Below are 17,471 nucleotides of genomic sequence, written 5' to 3'. Positions count from 1 at the left end.
AAGCTACGATCCGCGCCCCTGTCCCGCACACAAGGCGGGGGGGGGGGGGGGCTGTTACGGAGCTGCGCGACAACAGCACTAATCCCTTTTGTCCCCGGCGACGACCCGTGTCCACTTGCCGCCACCAGGTGCAGATGGCTCTCCTTGTGCAATGACGTCTGGCCAATGGTCTTTCTCCGAACGTCGAAGCTGCAGTTCGTTCCCCTCAGTGCGCGTCGCCGCGACGTACCGTGCTCAAGAAAGGGGGAACATTCTTAGATGTACAAAGGCCGCCTCGAGGAAACCGCTTATTTCCGTTGCTCAGGCGACCTTGCGGCGGGTGTCGAGCATGACATCCCTGTTCCAGCCGACTCCATAGACGCACTTGAAGCTTATGTGAACTCAAGCACAAAAGATCGTATTTTGCACACCAGTCTCCTCTGTCCAGCGTTCCCTGATGAAGGTCACACATACATAATGCTATATCAATGAGGCACCGGTTCCCTCGTTGACAACAGAACATTTTGCCATTCGGGACGGTTTGTCCACTTTAAAGAGACGCCTTTGTATTCCACCACCGAACATCCTCCTTATACATACCAACTCAGCGCAAGCACTAAGGTCTCCGCGGTGCATAGCCTGTCCCCTGGGCATTGTTGTCGATGCGTGCACCACTGGGAAATCACATGTATACCCTGCATGAGTTGTGTGCGCTTGACACAATACGCACCATCTTAGGGAAGCGCACAATGCGTCCCATCCACTGCAAGTGGCAAACCCCCTGCCTCTGCTGAAATTTCCGCAGAAGACGCCGTACTGCCTCAAAAGGAATTTCTCCGCCACTCCACGCGTGCGCTAACTCCACCGCGTGGATCAACCTTTCCGGCGGTTTAACTCGCCGCGAGGAGGTGGTGTTAAGGAGAATCCGAATAGTGCTGCGCTGACGCCTGCGGTCAGGGCCTAATGGACATCACATACTCCTCTTCGGAACTGCCTCTCCTGTCCCGCTACCGCTATGGAGACAACGTTAGCTCACTTCATGGTTACTTGCCCTGGTCTTTGGGCGGCACGCAAGCGAACCTTCAGCATTCAAGGCTACCACCCCAGCCGACCACCAGACACACATATATGGACCCGTGGCCCATGACATCGGGCCTTGCTGGCATTTATAGCCGACACCGGCCTGCATATTTATGTGTAACTCTCTTATGCCGAAGGGCGAAATTTGGCAATAAAAAAATTGAAGGACCAATTACCAAGAAATGCAATATCACTTTAAAAATTACTGATGCTTTGGAAATAGCGCGGGCTGAGGATGATAACCCAAGTGCCCCTTCAATTCTGCTGTCGGTTAACGACATGTTTTATGTTTCATCCGGATCCGGGGCTCTTAGATAAGGACCAACCGTTAATCATTCGGTGTTTGAAGCCTTCTAAGCGTTCGCAGTTGAAAAGCCAGGAATATGAATTGTCGCTTTTCTTCAGTTGGAAGTGAGCCCACTGTGTGTCCGTGTCTTTCAGTGTCCGTGTCTTCTTGAGAGCTTTCACGGCATAACATGATTGACCAACTAGACCAAATTCGCTGCTCCACAAATTGCACTGATTGCATAATATTTTTCATTTTTCCATCATGACTGTACCTTCCGGAAGGCCAGATTTTTAGGACTCTACCGTTTTCAAAAGGCATGCTTCCGATAGGTTTCCGCACCAGTAAATGCTGTCTCCGCAAAAGAGGTTAATGCTGGAGCAAGGAGAAAAATGATGTTATTAGCCTTTTAGAGGCCCAGCCAAGTTCGCGACTTTCTTCCACTAATAGAAAGGAAAGGCTTTTGGCGCAGATATCATCCAGTGCGATGAAAATTTCGGCTAGGATAACTTTCCTTGTGGTACCGTACTTCCTTCTTCTGTACGCTGTGCGCCTGTGCGATATTTAGCTGTCTAGAGAGAGGTCCATTCGCCAAACATCGATGCATTTTAGGGCAACTTCGAGCTTGAAAGGAAAGCAAGACTAAAAAGGATTACGCTTTCTAGGCGTATGTGTTAGAGACGAACCGCAACACGGGCGAATGAAGCACAGAAACGAAGCACGCAGGGAGTGTTTGAGGTGCGGCAGTGGCCGCCGGGTCGAACGGAGGACAAAAGCTGGAGTTAAATTTACTTTCTCTCGGACTCCTCACACCAAGCCGGCTTTGTCATGCAAGCCTTTCATATTGGTTAAGTTGGAGCGTGCCGGAACGTTCTAGTAAATCGTTGCTCATATGCAGCCCGGCTACTGGGCGCCCAGCCGGACGCTTCCAATCAAAGACGAAACTGAGGCGGATGAAGCAACCACTACAACCACCCGATTCGAACAGGCCCCGCTAGCAGATACCATAGTGGACATCCGAGGCCTGACCATGGTGAGTGGAATGCACTACTAGCCCTCTCGTTCTTTGAGAGAAAGCTCAAATGCGCACGATGTAAGTAATTATAACCAGGGATATCCTGGATTAGCGGGGAAGCAACTCTGAAAATAAAACAGGGAGATGCTCATCTAGGGGAAGAATATAAAAAACGGACCTCAAAAGCAGCTGATACTGATACATTAAAATTGAGAGTGCAGCTATAATCGTTACATCTTGACGGAAAAATACGGCGCAGCGCCAAGGGACAAGGAAGTAGAAAAGACCAGCGCTGACTCTAAACGGGAGGTTTGTTGAAAAGAAAGAGGCAAAATATACTATTTTCTCGAAGCCAGGAGCCCATTTCTAACTCCAAAAGAAACACTCATACACCAACCGTGTGAATCAATTTACGTAAGTTTGCAGTGTCGTTAACGAGTGCAGAAGCGGTGCTTAAGCACGTTCCGTGCTCTCTTTTGAATATGAAATGCTTCACTGACTTCTTTTCTCAGTTTATTTTTTCTTTAAGAGGACTGCGTGGTTTGTGGAAGCGACTAGGGGGATTGCGACAAAAATCATTACTGTTTTACTTGTTAAACCTATTATAGTGTGTATATACAGCTGCTTTTTTTTTCTCAGGGGCCCGTAGAAATTTTGGAAATATCTCGGGTCAAATTTGAAGGCAAAAATCGTGTTGGGCACGGTCAAATTCGTGGTCGCCGGGCCATATTTGGAGGAGGTATCTGTGTGGTTTATGCTTCTTTTTGAATTGAATATGGCGCCACTGTTGCCAAGTGTCGGCACAAAAAAGGTCGGGCGCTTGGCGTTGGTGAGCGCATGAGTGCACTAATATTCGTTGCTGCGCAAGGCTATGTTCAGGATGAAGCACCTTTCAAAGTGCTCAGGTAGGCAGGGGATTCAGGCCCTGCGTGATTCTCTCCGCATGTGAAGGGATCCACCTAGAACATTCCAGTAAGGCATGTTGACGGGCTAGTTGGTTATTGATCTTGAAACTTGGGAAAAAACCCACCTAGGCGCAAATGATTTCAGGACACAAAAGCTTTTTAGCTGTTTTTTGGCGCCTGTCCGTTGTCTCCTCGTCTCTTTTTGTGTGGTGAAATCATTTGCGCCTAGGTGTTTTTTTTTCCCAAGTTTCACGTAGAACATTCCAGGTGACTTGTGCTGAAAATGTGGTGTACACTGTTGTTTCAAGTGGACTATGGAGAGCAGACAGGATGGCAACTCCATGAGCACAACACGGATTTGAAAGGCAGTCCGTTCTAAAACCGAGCCTTGCATTACAAGGAATGTCGTAGTAACATCCTAGTCCCACTAGCGAACCGTGCTCTTGTCTTCTTGATAAAGCTATGATCCTTACAAACAAACAAATTAAGAAGGGGTGAATGAAGTTTCATATTGATAAAAACGGCGAAAAATGTGTAAGCATTCTTTTTGTTCTCGTGCATGACTGCGTACGTGAGTACCTCGATTCGCATGACTTGATTATCAGTGGTTCGTTTGGGGTGGCACATGCGCGCTTCTGCTGCGAAAAAAGATTATATTTTCATAGCTCTTTCCAATAAACCTTCAGTTAAAAGTGAGCGTCGGTCCTGTCTACCCTTTTTTAGCTGTTTTTTTCACCATATTGATTCATGGCTCAACAGAGGACGCGGCAGAAAGACTGACCATAAATTAATATTTTTCGTAGCCCTTCGGTATTCATAGGTCTCCTGTCGAAACATCATAAAAAGTACGTAGTTTGGTTTGTCGTTTATGAGGTTTAGCGTCTCAAAGAGACTCAGGCAAGGAGGGCCGCCGCAGTGGAGGGCCCTGGATAATTTTGATGAACAAAAGTTCTTTAGTTTGCACTGACATCGCACCGTACACGTGCCTCTAGCATTACGCTTCTTTCGGAATGCAACCGCTGTGGCCGCGACAGAGCTTAGTCTTTTTGGTCGACAGCCGAGTAACCGCCGAGCCACAGTGGCGGATTGCATGCAGTAGAAATGTAGAGACTGACCTTGTGTGATGTATGGTTGTCAAAAACTATGAGCAAATCGAGCTTCTGATGGTCCGGGCAAGTCTCGAATTTCAGCGAGTTTCCTATCAAAGAGCACCATTATCTTAGCGTAGCCATGAAGAGAAGAAATCAGATCATAGCTTCCATGTGCAATGCCGCATTTGTTTAATCAAAAGCAAATGCATAAGACCCGGTAAGCAGGTCAAAGGAGGCAATAAAGTTCAAGGTTGATTTTCTTAGATTTCACATTTTCTGTGAGCTATCGTTCATCCCTTCAGCATTTTAACGAATGGCAGTATGATGGCGCGCTTTCTTGCATAAGAATCCTTAGGCATTGAGGCACACAGCAAAGAGCTGCATTTTTGTGTATACACGTCAAATAGTTTTTGAAAGTTATTTCTGCAACAGATGTTTTAAAGTTATTGAAAGTTATTTTTGCAGCAGATGTTTTCATGCAGATATGCAAGCTGGGGTTTAACTTTATCTTCATGAGTCCTACGTATCTAGAAAAAAAAAATACTTTTGTTGCACTAAACAGTCCGCTGTGAAAACGGTGCTATAAAAAAAAGTGCTCTTTCTCCTTAATTATGTAACATCTCGGGGATCACCTAGCGACGTTGTTAATTGTAATCAACAACTATGCAAGCTAGCTGGCTATAAAATGCACTTCTGAAATCAGCATAAAGTGCTAAATCCTGCGCGATATATGGTCACAAAAAATAACGCAAACAATTTTAATCTCCGCTTGTCACCTAGATGAAATGCCTTGTGACCGGCGGAGGAATTCCAGACAAATCAATTGCAGCGCTAGAAGAGGTTCCTAGCAGAGACTGAAAGAGTGATTGCAAGTCAAAATTGAGAGGTGAGGGATGAGGAGAGGAGAAAGACTTTCTGCAAACTATCTGCCTTATTCCAAAAAAAAAGTGAGTGGAGAGGAATGAGGAGTGGAAAAAACTTTATACAAACTATCTGCATGATTGAAAGTAAAAATTGAGTAGAGAGAAATGAGGAGACGAATTAAATTTATACAAACTATCTGCATTGTTTCATGTCAAAATTGAGAGGAGAGGAATGAGGAGACAAAATTACCTGCATACGCACTATGTGCGTAATTCCAAGTAAAATTTAGAGCAGAGGGATGAGCAGGTGAGAAAAACTTTATGCAGACTATCTGCATGATTGCAAGTAAAAATTGAGAGTAGAGGAATGAGGAGACGAAAAACTTTATACAAACTATCTGCATGATTGCGAGTAAAAATTGAGAGGAATGAGGAGACGAAAAAACTTTATACAAACTATCTGCATGATTGCAAGTAAAAATTGAGAGTAGAGGAATGAGGAGACGAAAAAACTTTATACAAACTATCTGCATGCTTGCAAGGAAAAATTGAGAGGAATGAGGAGACGAAATAAACTGCATAAGCACTATGTACGTAATTGCAAGTAAAATTTAGAGCAGAGGGATGAGGAGGTGAGAAAAACTTTATACGAACTATGTGCATAATTGCAAGTAAAATTTCGAGCAGAGGCATGAGGAGGTGGGAAAAACTTGACGCAAACTATCTGCTTTATTGCAACTCAAAATTGAGAGGAGAGGTATGAGGAGACGACAAAAACTTCATACGAACTGTCTGCATGATGGCACATTAATATTTAGAGGGGGTGAATGAGGAGACGAGAGACTTTATGCAAACTATCTGCTTTATTGAAAGTCACAATTGAGAGGAGAGGAATGAGGAGACGACAAAAACTTGATACAAACTGCCTGAATGATGGCACACCAAAATTTAGAGGAGATTAATGGGGAGACGGGAGATTTTAAGCAAATTATCTGCATGATTGCAAGTAAAAATTGAAAGAAGAGGAATTAGGAGACGAAAAAAACTTTATACAAACTATCTTCATGGTTGCAAGTAAACATTGAGAGAATAAGAATGAGGAGACGAAAAAACTTTATACAAACTATTCGCATGATTGCAAGAAAAAATTGAGAGGAGAGGAGTGACGGGACAAAAAACTTTACACAAGCTTTCTGCATGATTGCGTGTAAAAATAGAGAGGAGAGGAATGAGGAGACGAAAAAACTTTATACAAACTATCTGAATGATTGTAAGTAAAAATTGAGAGGAGAGGAATGAGGAGACGAAAAAAGCTTGACGCAAACTGTCTGCATGATGGCATACTAAAACTTAGAGGAGATGAATGGGGAGAGGCGTGACTTTATACAAACTATCTGCTTTATTGCAAGTGAAAATTGAGAGGAGAAGGATGAGGAGACAAAGAAAACTTCATACATATTGTCTGCATGATGGCACACTAAAACTTAGAGGAGATCAATGGAGAGACGAGGGACTTTATACAAACTATCTTCTTTATTGCAACGCAAAATTGAGAGAAGGATGAGGAGACGAGAAAAATTCCATACAAACTGTCTGCATGATGGCACATTAAAACATAGAGGAGATGAATGGAGAGACGAGATACTTTATACAAACTATCTGCTTTATTGCAAGTCAAAATGGTGAGGAGAGGGATGAGGAGACGAGAAAAACTTCATGCAACTGTCTGCATGATGGCACACAAACATATCTAGGAGATTAATGGGGAGGCGAGATACTTTATACAAACTATCTGCTTTATTGCAAGTCAAAATTGTGAGGAGAGGGATGAGGAGACGAGAAAAACTTCATGCAACTGTCTGCACGATGGCACACAAAAATATCGAGGAGATGAATGGGGAGGCGAGATACTTTATACAAACTATCTGCTTTATTGCAAGTCAAAATTGTGAGGAGAGGGATGAGGAGACGAGAAAAACTTCATGCAACTGTCTGCATGATGGCACAAAAATATCGAGGAGATGAATGGGGAGGCGAGATACTTTATACAAACTATCTGCTTTATTGCAAGTCAAAATTGTGATGAGAGGGATGAGGAGACGAGAAAAACTTCATGCAACTGTCTGCACGATGGCACACAAAAATATAGAGGAGATGAATGGGGAGGCGAGATACTTTATACAAACTATCTGCTTTATTGCAAGTCAAAATTGTGAGTAGAGGGATGAGGAGACGAGAAAAACTTCATGCAACTGTCTGCACGATGGCACACAAAAATATAGAGGAGATGAATGGGGAGGCGAGATACTTTATACAAACTATCTGCTTTATTGCAAGTCAAAATTGTGAGTAGAGGGATGAGGAGACGAGAAAAACTTCATGCAACTGTCTGCACGATGGCACACAAAATATAGAGGGGATGAATGGGGAGGCGAGATAGTTTATACAAACTATCTGCTTTATTGCAAGTCAAAATTGTGAGGAGAGGGATGAGGAGACGAGAAAAACTTCATGCAACTGTCTGCACGATGGCACACAAAAATATAGAGGGGATGAATGGGAAGGCGAGATACTTTATACAAACTATCTGCTTTATTGCAAGTCAAAATTGTGAGTAGGGGGATGAGGAGACGAGAAAAACTTCATGCAACCGTCTGCACGATGTCACACAAAAATATAGAGGGGATGAATGGGGAGGCGAGATACTTTATACAAACTATCTGCTTTATTGCAAGTCAAAATTGTGAGGAGAGGGATGAGGAGACGAGAAAAACTTCATGCAACTGTCTGCACGATGGCACACAAAAATATAGAGGGGATGAATGGGGAGGCGAGATATTTTATACCAACTATCTGCTTTACTGCAAGTCAAAATTGTGAGGAGAGGCATGATGAGACGAGAAAAACTTCATGCAACTGTCTGCACGATGGCACACAAAGATATAGAGGGGATGAATGGGGAGGCGAGATACTTTATACAAACTATCTGCTTTACTGCAAGTCAAAATTGTGAGGAGAGGGATGAGGAGACGAGAAAAACTTCATGCAACTGTCTGCACGATGGCACACAAAAATATAGAGGGGATGAATGGGGAGGCGAGATACTTTATACAAACTATCTGCTTTATTGCAAGTCAAACTTGTGAGGAGAGGGATGAGGAGACGAGAAAAACTTCATCCAACTGTCTGCATGAACGCAGACAAAAATATAGAGGAGATGAATGGGGAGGCGATATACTTTATACTATTTGCTTTATTGCAAGTCAAAATTGTGAGGAGAGGTATGAGGAGACGAGAAAAACTTCATGCAACTGTCTGCATGAACGCACTCAAAAATATAGAGGAGATGAATGGGGAGCCGAGATATTTTATACAAACTATCTGCTTTATTGCAAGTCAAAATTGTGAGGAGAGGGATGAGGAGACGAGAAAAATTTCATGCAACCGTCTGCACGATGGCACACAAAAATATAGAGGGGATGAATGGGGAGGCGAGATATTTTATACCAACTATCTGCTTTATTGCAAGTGAAAATTGTGAGGAGAGGGATGAGGAGACGAGAAAAACTTCATGCAACTGTCTGCACGATGGCACACAAAAATATAGAGGGGATGAATGGGGAGGCGAGATACTTTATACAAACTATCTGCTTTATTGCAAGTCAAAATTGTGAGGAGAGGGATGAGGAGACGAGAAAAACTTCAAGCAACTGTCTGCACGATGGCACACAAAAATATAGAGGGGATGAATGGGGAGGCGAGATTCTTTATACAAACTATCTGCTTTATTGCAAGTCAAAATTGAGAGGAGACGGATGGGGAGACGAGAAAAACTTCATCCAACTGTCTGCATGAACGCAGACAAAAATATAGAGGAGATGAATGGGGAGCCGAGATATTTTATACAATCTATCTGCTTTATTGCAAGTCAAAATTGTGAGAGGGATGAGGAGACGAGAAAAATTTCATGCAACTGTCTGCACGATGGCACACAAAAATTTAGAGGGGATGAATGGGGAGGCGAGATATTTTATACCAACTATCTGCTTTATTGCAAGTGAAAATTGTGAGGAGAGGGATGAGGAGACGAGAAAAACTTCATGCAACTGTCTGCACGATGGCACACAAAAATATAGAGGGGATGAATGGGGAGGCGAGATATTTTATACCAACTATCTGCTTTACTGCAAGTCAAAATTGTGAGGAGAGGGATGAGGAGACGAGAAAAACTTCATGCAACTGTCTGCACGATGGCACACAAAAATATAGAGGGGATGAATGGGGAGGCGAGATATTTTATACCAACTATCTGCTTTATTGCAAGTCAAAATTGTGAGGAGAGGGATGAGGAGACGAGAAAAACTTCATGCAACTGTCTGCACGATGGCACACAAAAATATACAGGGGATGAATGGGGAGGCGAGATACTTTATACAAACTATCTGCTTTACTGCAAGTCAAAATTGTGAGGAGAGGGATGAGGAGACGAGAAAAACTTCATGCAACTGTCTGCACGATGGCACACAAAAATATAGAGGGGATGAATGGGGAGGCGAGATACTTTATACAAACTATCTGCTTTATTGCAAGTCAAACTTGTGAGGAGAGGGATGAGGAGACGAGAAAAACTTCATCCAACTGTCTGCATGAACGCAGACAAAAATATAGAGGAGATGAATGGGGAGGCGAGATACTTTATACTATTTGCTTTATTGCAAGTCAAAATTGTGAGGAGAGTGATGAGGAGACGAGAAAAACTTCATGGAACTGTCTGCATGAACGCACACAAAAATATAGAGGAGATGAATGGGGAGTCGAGATATTTTATACCAACTATCTGCTTTATTGCAAGTCAAAATTGTGAGGAGAGGGATGAGGAGACGAGAAAAACTTCATGCAACTGTCTGCACGATGGCACACAAAAATATAGAGGGGATGAATGGGGAGGCGAGATACTTTATACCAACTATCTGCTTTATTGCAAGTCAAAATGGTGAGGAGAGGGATGAGGAGACGAGAAAAACTTCAAGCAACTGTCTGCACGATGGCACACAAAAATATAGAGGGGATGAATGGGGAGGCGAGATTCTTTATACAAACTATCTGCTTTATTGCAAGTCAAAATTGAGAGGAGACGGATGGGGAGACGAGAAAAACTTCATCCAACTGTCTGCATGAACGCAGACAAAAATATAGAGGAGATGAATGGGGAGGCGAGATACTTTATACTATTTGCTTTATTGCAAGTCAAAATTGTGAGGAGAGTGATGAGGAGACGAGAAAAACTTCATGCAACTGTTTGCATGAACGCACACAAAAATATAGAGGAGATGAATGGGGAGCCGAGATATTTTATACAAACTATCTGCTTTATTGCAAGTCAAAATTGTGAGGAGAGGGATGAGGAGACGAGAAAAATTTCATGCAACTCTCTGCACGATGGCACGCAAAAATATAGAGGGGATGAATGGGGAGGCGAGATACTCTATACAAACTATCTGCTTTATTGCAAGTCAAAATTGTGAGGAGAGGGATGAGGAGACGAGAAAAACTTCATGCAACTGTCTGCACGATGGCACACAAAAATATAGAGGGGATGAATGGGGAGGCGAGATACTTTATACAAACTATCTGCTTTATTGCAAGTCAAACTTGTGAGGAGAGGGATGAGGAGACGAGAAAAACTTCATGGAACTGTCTGCACGATGGCACACAAAAATATCGAGGAGATGAATGGGGAGGCGAGGTACTTTATACAAACTATCTGCTTTATTGCAAGTCAAAATTGTGAGGAGAATGATGAGGAGACGAGAAAAACTTCATGCAACTGTCTGCACGATGGCACACAAAAATATCGAGGAGAAGAATGGGGAGGCGAGATACTTTATACAAACTATCTGCTCTATTGCAAGTCAAAATTGAGAGGAGAGGGATGGGGAGACGAGAAAAACTTCATGCAACTGTCTGCACGATGGCACACAAAAATATAGAGGGGATTAATGGGGAGGCGAGATACTTTCTACAAACTATCTGCTTTATTGCAAGTCAAAATTGTGAGGAGAGGGATGAGGAGACGAGAAAAACTTCATGCAACTGTCTGCACTATAGCACACAAAAATATAGAGGGGATGAATGGGGAGGCGAGATACTTTATACAAACTATCTGCTTTATTGCAAGTCAAACTTGTGAGGAGAGGGATGAGGAGACGAGAAAAACTTCATCCAACTGTCTGCATGAACGCAGACAAAAATATAGAGGAGATGAATGGGGAGGCGAGATACTTTATACTATTTGCTTTATTGCAAGTCAAAATTGTGAGGAGAGTGATGAGGAGACGAGAAAAACTTCATGGAACTGTCTGCATGAACGCACACAAAAATATAGAGGAGATGAATGGGGAGTCGAGATATTTTATACCAACTATCTGCTTTATTGCAAGTCAAAATTGTGAGGAGAGGGATGAGGAGACGAGAAAAACTTCAAGCAACTGTCTGCACGATGGCACACAAAAATATAGAGGGGATGAATGGGGAGGCGAGATTCTTTATACAAACTATCTGCTTTATTGCAAGTCAAAATTGAGAGGAGACGGATGGGGAGACGAGAAAAACTTCATCCAACTGTCTGCATGAACGCAGACAAAAATATAGAGGAGATGAATGGGGAGGCGAGATACTTTATACTATTTGCTTTATTGCAAGTCAAAATTGTGAGGAGAGTGATGAGGAGACGAGAAAAACTTCATGCAACTGTTTGCATGAACGCACACAAAAATATAGAGGAGATGAATGGGGAGCCGAGATATTTTATACAAACTATCTGCTTTATTGCAAGTCAAAATTGTGAGGAGAGGGATGAGGAGACGAGAAAAATTTCATGCAACTCTCTGCACGATGGCACACAAAAATATAGAGGGGATGAATGGGGAGGCGAGATACTTTATACAAACTATCTGCTTTATTGCAAGTCAAAATTGTGAGGAGAGGGATGAGGAGACGAGAAAAACTTCATGCAACTGTCTGCACGATGGCACACAAAAATATAGAGGGGATGAATGGGGAGGCGAGATACTTTATACAAACTATCTGCTTTATTGCAAGTCAAACTTGTGAGGAGAGGGATGAGGAGACGAGAAAAACTTCATGGAACTGTCTGCACGATGGCACACAAAAATATCGAGGAGATGAATGGGGAGGCGAGGTACTTTATACAAACTATCTGCTTTATTGCAAGTCAAAATTGTGAGGAGAATGATGAGGAGACGAGAAAAACTTCATGCAACTGTCTGCACGATGGCACACAAAAATATCGAGGAGAAGAATGGGGAGGCGAGATACTTTATACAAACTATCTGCTCTATTGCAAGTCAAAATTGAGAGGAGAGGGATGGGGAGACGAGAAAAACTTCATGCAACTGTCTGCACGATGGCACACAAAAATATAGAGGGGATTAATGGGGAGGCGAGATACTTTCTACAAACTATCTGCTTTATTGCAAGTCAAAATTGTGAGGAGAGGGATGAGGAGACGAGAAAAACTTCATGCAACTGTCTGCACTATAGCACACAAAAATATAGAGGGGATGAATGGGGAGGCGAGATATTTTATACCAACTATCTGCATGATTGCAAGCAAACTTGAGAGGACAGGAATGAGGAGACGAAAAAACCTTATAGAAACTATCTTCATGGTTGCAAGTAAAAATTGAGAGAATAAGAATGAGGAGACGAAAAAACTTTATACACACTATCCGCATGATTGCAAGAAAAAATTGAGAGGAGACAGATGGGGAGACGAGAAGAACTTTGTATTCTACAAACTCTCTGCATGATTGCAAATCAAAATTAAGAGGAGAGGAATGAGGAAACGAGAAAAACGTTTACGAATTATGTGCATAATTGCAAATACAATTTTGAGGAGATGCATGGGGAGATCAGGGACTTTATACAAACTATCTGCTTTATTGCAAGTCAATATTGAGAGGAGAGGAATGAGGAGACGAGAAAAACTTCATACAAGCTCTGTGTATCATGGCACACCAAAATTTAGAGTACGTGAACGGGGAGACGGAGGACTGTATGCAAATTATTTGCTTTATTGCAAGTCAAAACTGCGAGGGGAGCGATGAGAAGACGAGAAAAACTTGATACAAACTGTCTACATGATTGCACACCAAAATTTGGAGGCGATGAATGGGGACATGAGGCACTTTATAGAAGTTATCTGCTTTATTCAAAAAGTCAAAACTGTGTGGAGAGGGATGACGAGACGAGGAAAACTTCATGCAAACTGTCTGCATGATGGCACACTATACTTTAGAGGAGATGAATTTGAAGATGAGAGACTTTATACAAAGTATCTGCTTTATTGCAAGTCAAAACTGAGAGAAGGATGAGTAGACGATAAAAACTTCATATACAAATTATCTGCCTTATTGCAAGTCAAAATTGAGAGAGAGGGATAAGGAGACGATAAAAACTTCATACAAACTGTCTGCATGATGGCACACTAAAACATAGAGATCAATTTGTTTAGACGAGAGATTTTATGCAAACGATTTGCTTTATTGTAGGTCAAAATTGAGGTGAGAGGGATGAGGAGACGAGAAAAACTTCATGCAAACTGTCTGCATTATGACACACTAAGAGTGTTCGCACACAGCTTCCACCCTCGCCGTTCGATGACGTTCTACGTCACATCTGCGGTAACTCAGGATGTGCTACGTCCGCCGCTTAAGAACGTGGGAGGTGCTGATGAACACTCTCAAGATTAGGTTATTTGTAAACATAAATACCCCTGAAAGCAGAAGATTTGACAGCCGTCGCCGTAGCTCAGCGGTAGAGCACCGAACGCGTAATTCGGAGGTCGTGGGTTCGGATCCCACCGGCGGCATGTGGTTGTTTTTTCTTCTGCTTTTCTAATCAATTAGCTTTAAGCGATAACATATTCAGTAATCTTCTAAATCAAACAAGAGCACAAAATAAATAAGTAAATTAAATATCCCCTGTGCCCCTTGGTTTCTGTGGCTGTTGGCTTGTCGTATATTTATAAGAAGCCCCTCATTCCCATTCCCTTGTTTGCTTAATTGCTTAGCTAGGGCCTCAGTTCTGGCAGTCTTGATGCCATAGGAAGCGTAAGAGGGTTCTCACACAGCTTCCAGCCTCGCCGTTCGATGGCGTTCTACGTCACATCTGCGGTAACTCAGGATGTGCTACGTCCGCCGCTTAAGAACGTGGATGGCGCTGATGAGCACTCTCCAGGTTAGGTTATTTGTAAGCATAAATAGCCCCGAAAGCAGAAGATTTGACAGCCGTCGCCGTAGTTCAGCGGTAGAGCACCGAACGCGTAATTCGGAGGTCGTTGGTTCGGATCCCACCGGCGGCATGTGGTTGTTTTTTCTTCTGCTTTTCTAATCCCTTGTTTGCTTAATTGCTTAGCGAGGGCCTCGGGTCTGGCAGTCTTGATGCCATAGTAAGCGTAAGAGGGTTCTCACACAGCTTTAAGTGACAACATATTCAGTTGCTAAAGATTTTCCGGTATGTTGACGATTTTTTGGTTGTGTTAACCAAGCAAGACGCACCAACTTACAGAGCCACTACAGATGAAATTCTGGATGCGTTTAAAGAACTCAGTCATGGTTTGGAATACACTGAATTTCCAAAGAACAACAAGTTAGTTTTTGGACCTGGAACTCTCCTTGGAACGAGACAGATTCTTTTGGATGTACAAACCTCGAAGTCAAAAAGAGCTGTTGTCCTACGAGTCGGCTCACTCAAAAACAGTGAAACGAGCCATAGCCACCTCAGGATTAGGATCTGCTCTAATGAAATCATATGAGCATTGCATGCAAGAAAGTTTCCAAATGCAGACCGCACGGTTACTACAGGCGGGTTTTCCGCATTCTGTGATATCTGCAGTGACTGAAGCTTTGCTTCAGAAAGTTAAAGGCACGAAGAAAAATGTTACTCAGGAAAGCGACAAGAGAGTGAGACCAGCCGTAGTCCCGTATTCCCACCGTGTAGCACATAATTTGAAAAAAGTCGCCAATAAATATAAGATTCCCGTAGTGTTTTCTGCCCCTTCCAAGCTAGCTACGTTGTGTACTAGGATTAATAACGAAAAACCAAGTGAGCAAACCTGTGGCGTAAAGCACGCCAACATGTTCGTCAGGTGTAGGGAAGGGGTGATCTACCAGATTCCGCTTACTTGCGACAAAGTTTATATTGGACAAACCGGAAGGTGCTTGAACGAACGTTAAGGGAACACGAGCGTTCACTCGAAAAAGGCACTGGCTCCAATCTCGCGCTTCATTGCAAAGAATGCAAATGCATGCCTCGTTTACGCAAAACTGTTGTTCTAGATAGAAGTAGAGACAGCGTAGCCCGGGAGTTGAAGGAAGCCTTCTTTATAAAAAAGAAAGGGCTTGGAATGTGTCAGTGACGCGTCAAAATCATTGTACGGGAGTGAACTTGCCTTTTTAGAACTACATTGCTAAGTTTTTATTGCTGACTATGTGTGTTTCAATCATTCAGTATTTTCTGTTTCATCGTTTTATTGTTAAGGTCTGTGCATTGTTTTAGCCCCACGATGTCATATTCAGCCAGTTTTTATTCCTTTCACAATTTCATTTCGTCATTTTTTATCTGTTTTATCCTTGTTTCCTGCTATTGATGTTTTATCCGTTTTTATGGCTCTTTACACCTTGTTACTTTCACTGTTCATAGTCATCAAGTGTATCTCTTTTTTGTTATCATCCCTTGTTTGATTCAGTTGAATTTTAGCTTGTTCACCCTGTTATGTTTCTTTCGCTTTTATGGCTCTTTACACCATGTGACGTTGACTGCATCTGATTATCTTTGCCACTGCCTTCCTATATATTGTCCGAGTTTCGCTCAATAAAAATTCAGTTGCCAGTTCAGCGCTCTTTCCTGTCCCTTCTTCGTTTCGCCTTCGAGCTTCTTTCGCGCTGTTTTCACTCATATCACAATGAACCAACTAGCCCAGCAAAAAGTTCTGCTTGACATATTCAGTAATCTTCTAAATCAAACAAGAGCACAAAATAAATAAATTAATTAATTATCCCCTGTGCCCCTTGGTTTCTGTGGCTGTTGGCTTCTCGTATAAAAATATAAAGGAGATGAATGAGGGGACGAGATACTACTATCTGCTTTACTGCAAGTCAAAATTGAGAGGAGAGGAATGAGGAGACGAGAAAAACTTATACAGACTGTCTGCATGATGGCACATAAAATTCAAAGGAGATGAATGGGGAGACGAGAGAGTTTATACAAACTATCTGCTTTATTTCAAGTCAAAATTGAGAGGATAGGGATGAGGTGACGAGAAAAACTTCATACAAACTGTCTGCATGATGGCACACTAAAATTTAGACGAGATGAATGGGGAGAGGCGAGACTTTATACAAACTTTTTGTCCCTGGTGGCGATGTAGAAGCAGTTGACGGCTTCTTCTGAAAGGTCTACACTTGCTATACGACTGTTGTAGAAGGAAAGAAGTTTTGGCGTACAAAAGTCCTCTTTTTTGTGCGATGTAGGCAACCACAGCTTTAAAATTATGTAAGATCAATGTTGTTGCAGTTGCAGGCCATATTAACTACACTGTTGTCCGTAGACTTGAATAAAAGCACATAAATTAAACTATTGAAGCCAGAACATGATTTTCCTGGCTGCTTCTATTCTGTTGTTTTCTTCGGGCCCAGTGGACACTTCGTGAACCCGTTTTGGTGAAGGTTCCTGTAGCCCGAAATTACTCCAGGTGGAGCGTTATAAGGAGGTGTTGAATGGTGAAAAAAAAATGCCAAAAAGATGAAATGGTCACTAAGCGTTGAAACCACATCAAAAAGGAGAGGATAACAAGCGCTTCCAAAAGTTCATTTGTTCCGAACTCAAGGTCTTTCCTCAGTAGGTGGGAAATGCATAACAGTGACCCTTTGCTCTGCACAACATCCAGTTCTTATAACCAAAACTTAATTATAACCAATTAAAAACACACCATCGTCATATTCAGGGTAGCTAGCGACAAGTCCAGCAGTCTGAGGCCTTGCTGAGCAGACAAAGTGTGTTTTTTTTTGCGAAACATTGCAAGGAACATAAGAACCTGGTTTGGGTTTATGGGGTTTAACGTCCCAAACCGACTAAGGCTATGAGAGACGCCGTTGCGGACTTTGCGTGGGCTAGCCGATCAGCTTGTCAATGAAAATAGCAAGTTACGTCTTGGACAGGCATAGCTGG

General features: G+C 42.7%; 1 protein-coding gene across 1 annotated transcript in view; it reads left to right on the top strand.

Annotated features, from left to right (window-relative positions):
* LOC149345332 (phospholipid-transporting ATPase ABCA3-like) overlaps nucleotides 1-17,471 on the top strand; it is a 190,424-nt gene that overhangs the window by 115,028 nt on the left and 57,925 nt on the right. Inside the window, exon 7 of the mRNA XM_089547410.1 lies at nucleotides 2,244-2,378. Within this exon, the coding sequence (XP_089403536.1) occupies nucleotides 2,244-2,378 (135 nt within the window). The remainder of the gene's footprint in view (nucleotides 1-2,243; nucleotides 2,379-17,471) is intronic.

Source organism: Amblyomma mixtum, chromosome 5, assembly GCF_055824585.1.
Source record: "Amblyomma mixtum isolate Tamu chromosome 5, ASM5582458v1, whole genome shotgun sequence".
Taxonomy (NCBI): Eukaryota; Metazoa; Arthropoda; class Arachnida; order Ixodida; family Ixodidae; genus Amblyomma; species Amblyomma mixtum.
This window is presented reverse-complemented; position numbering and strand designations above follow the sequence as displayed.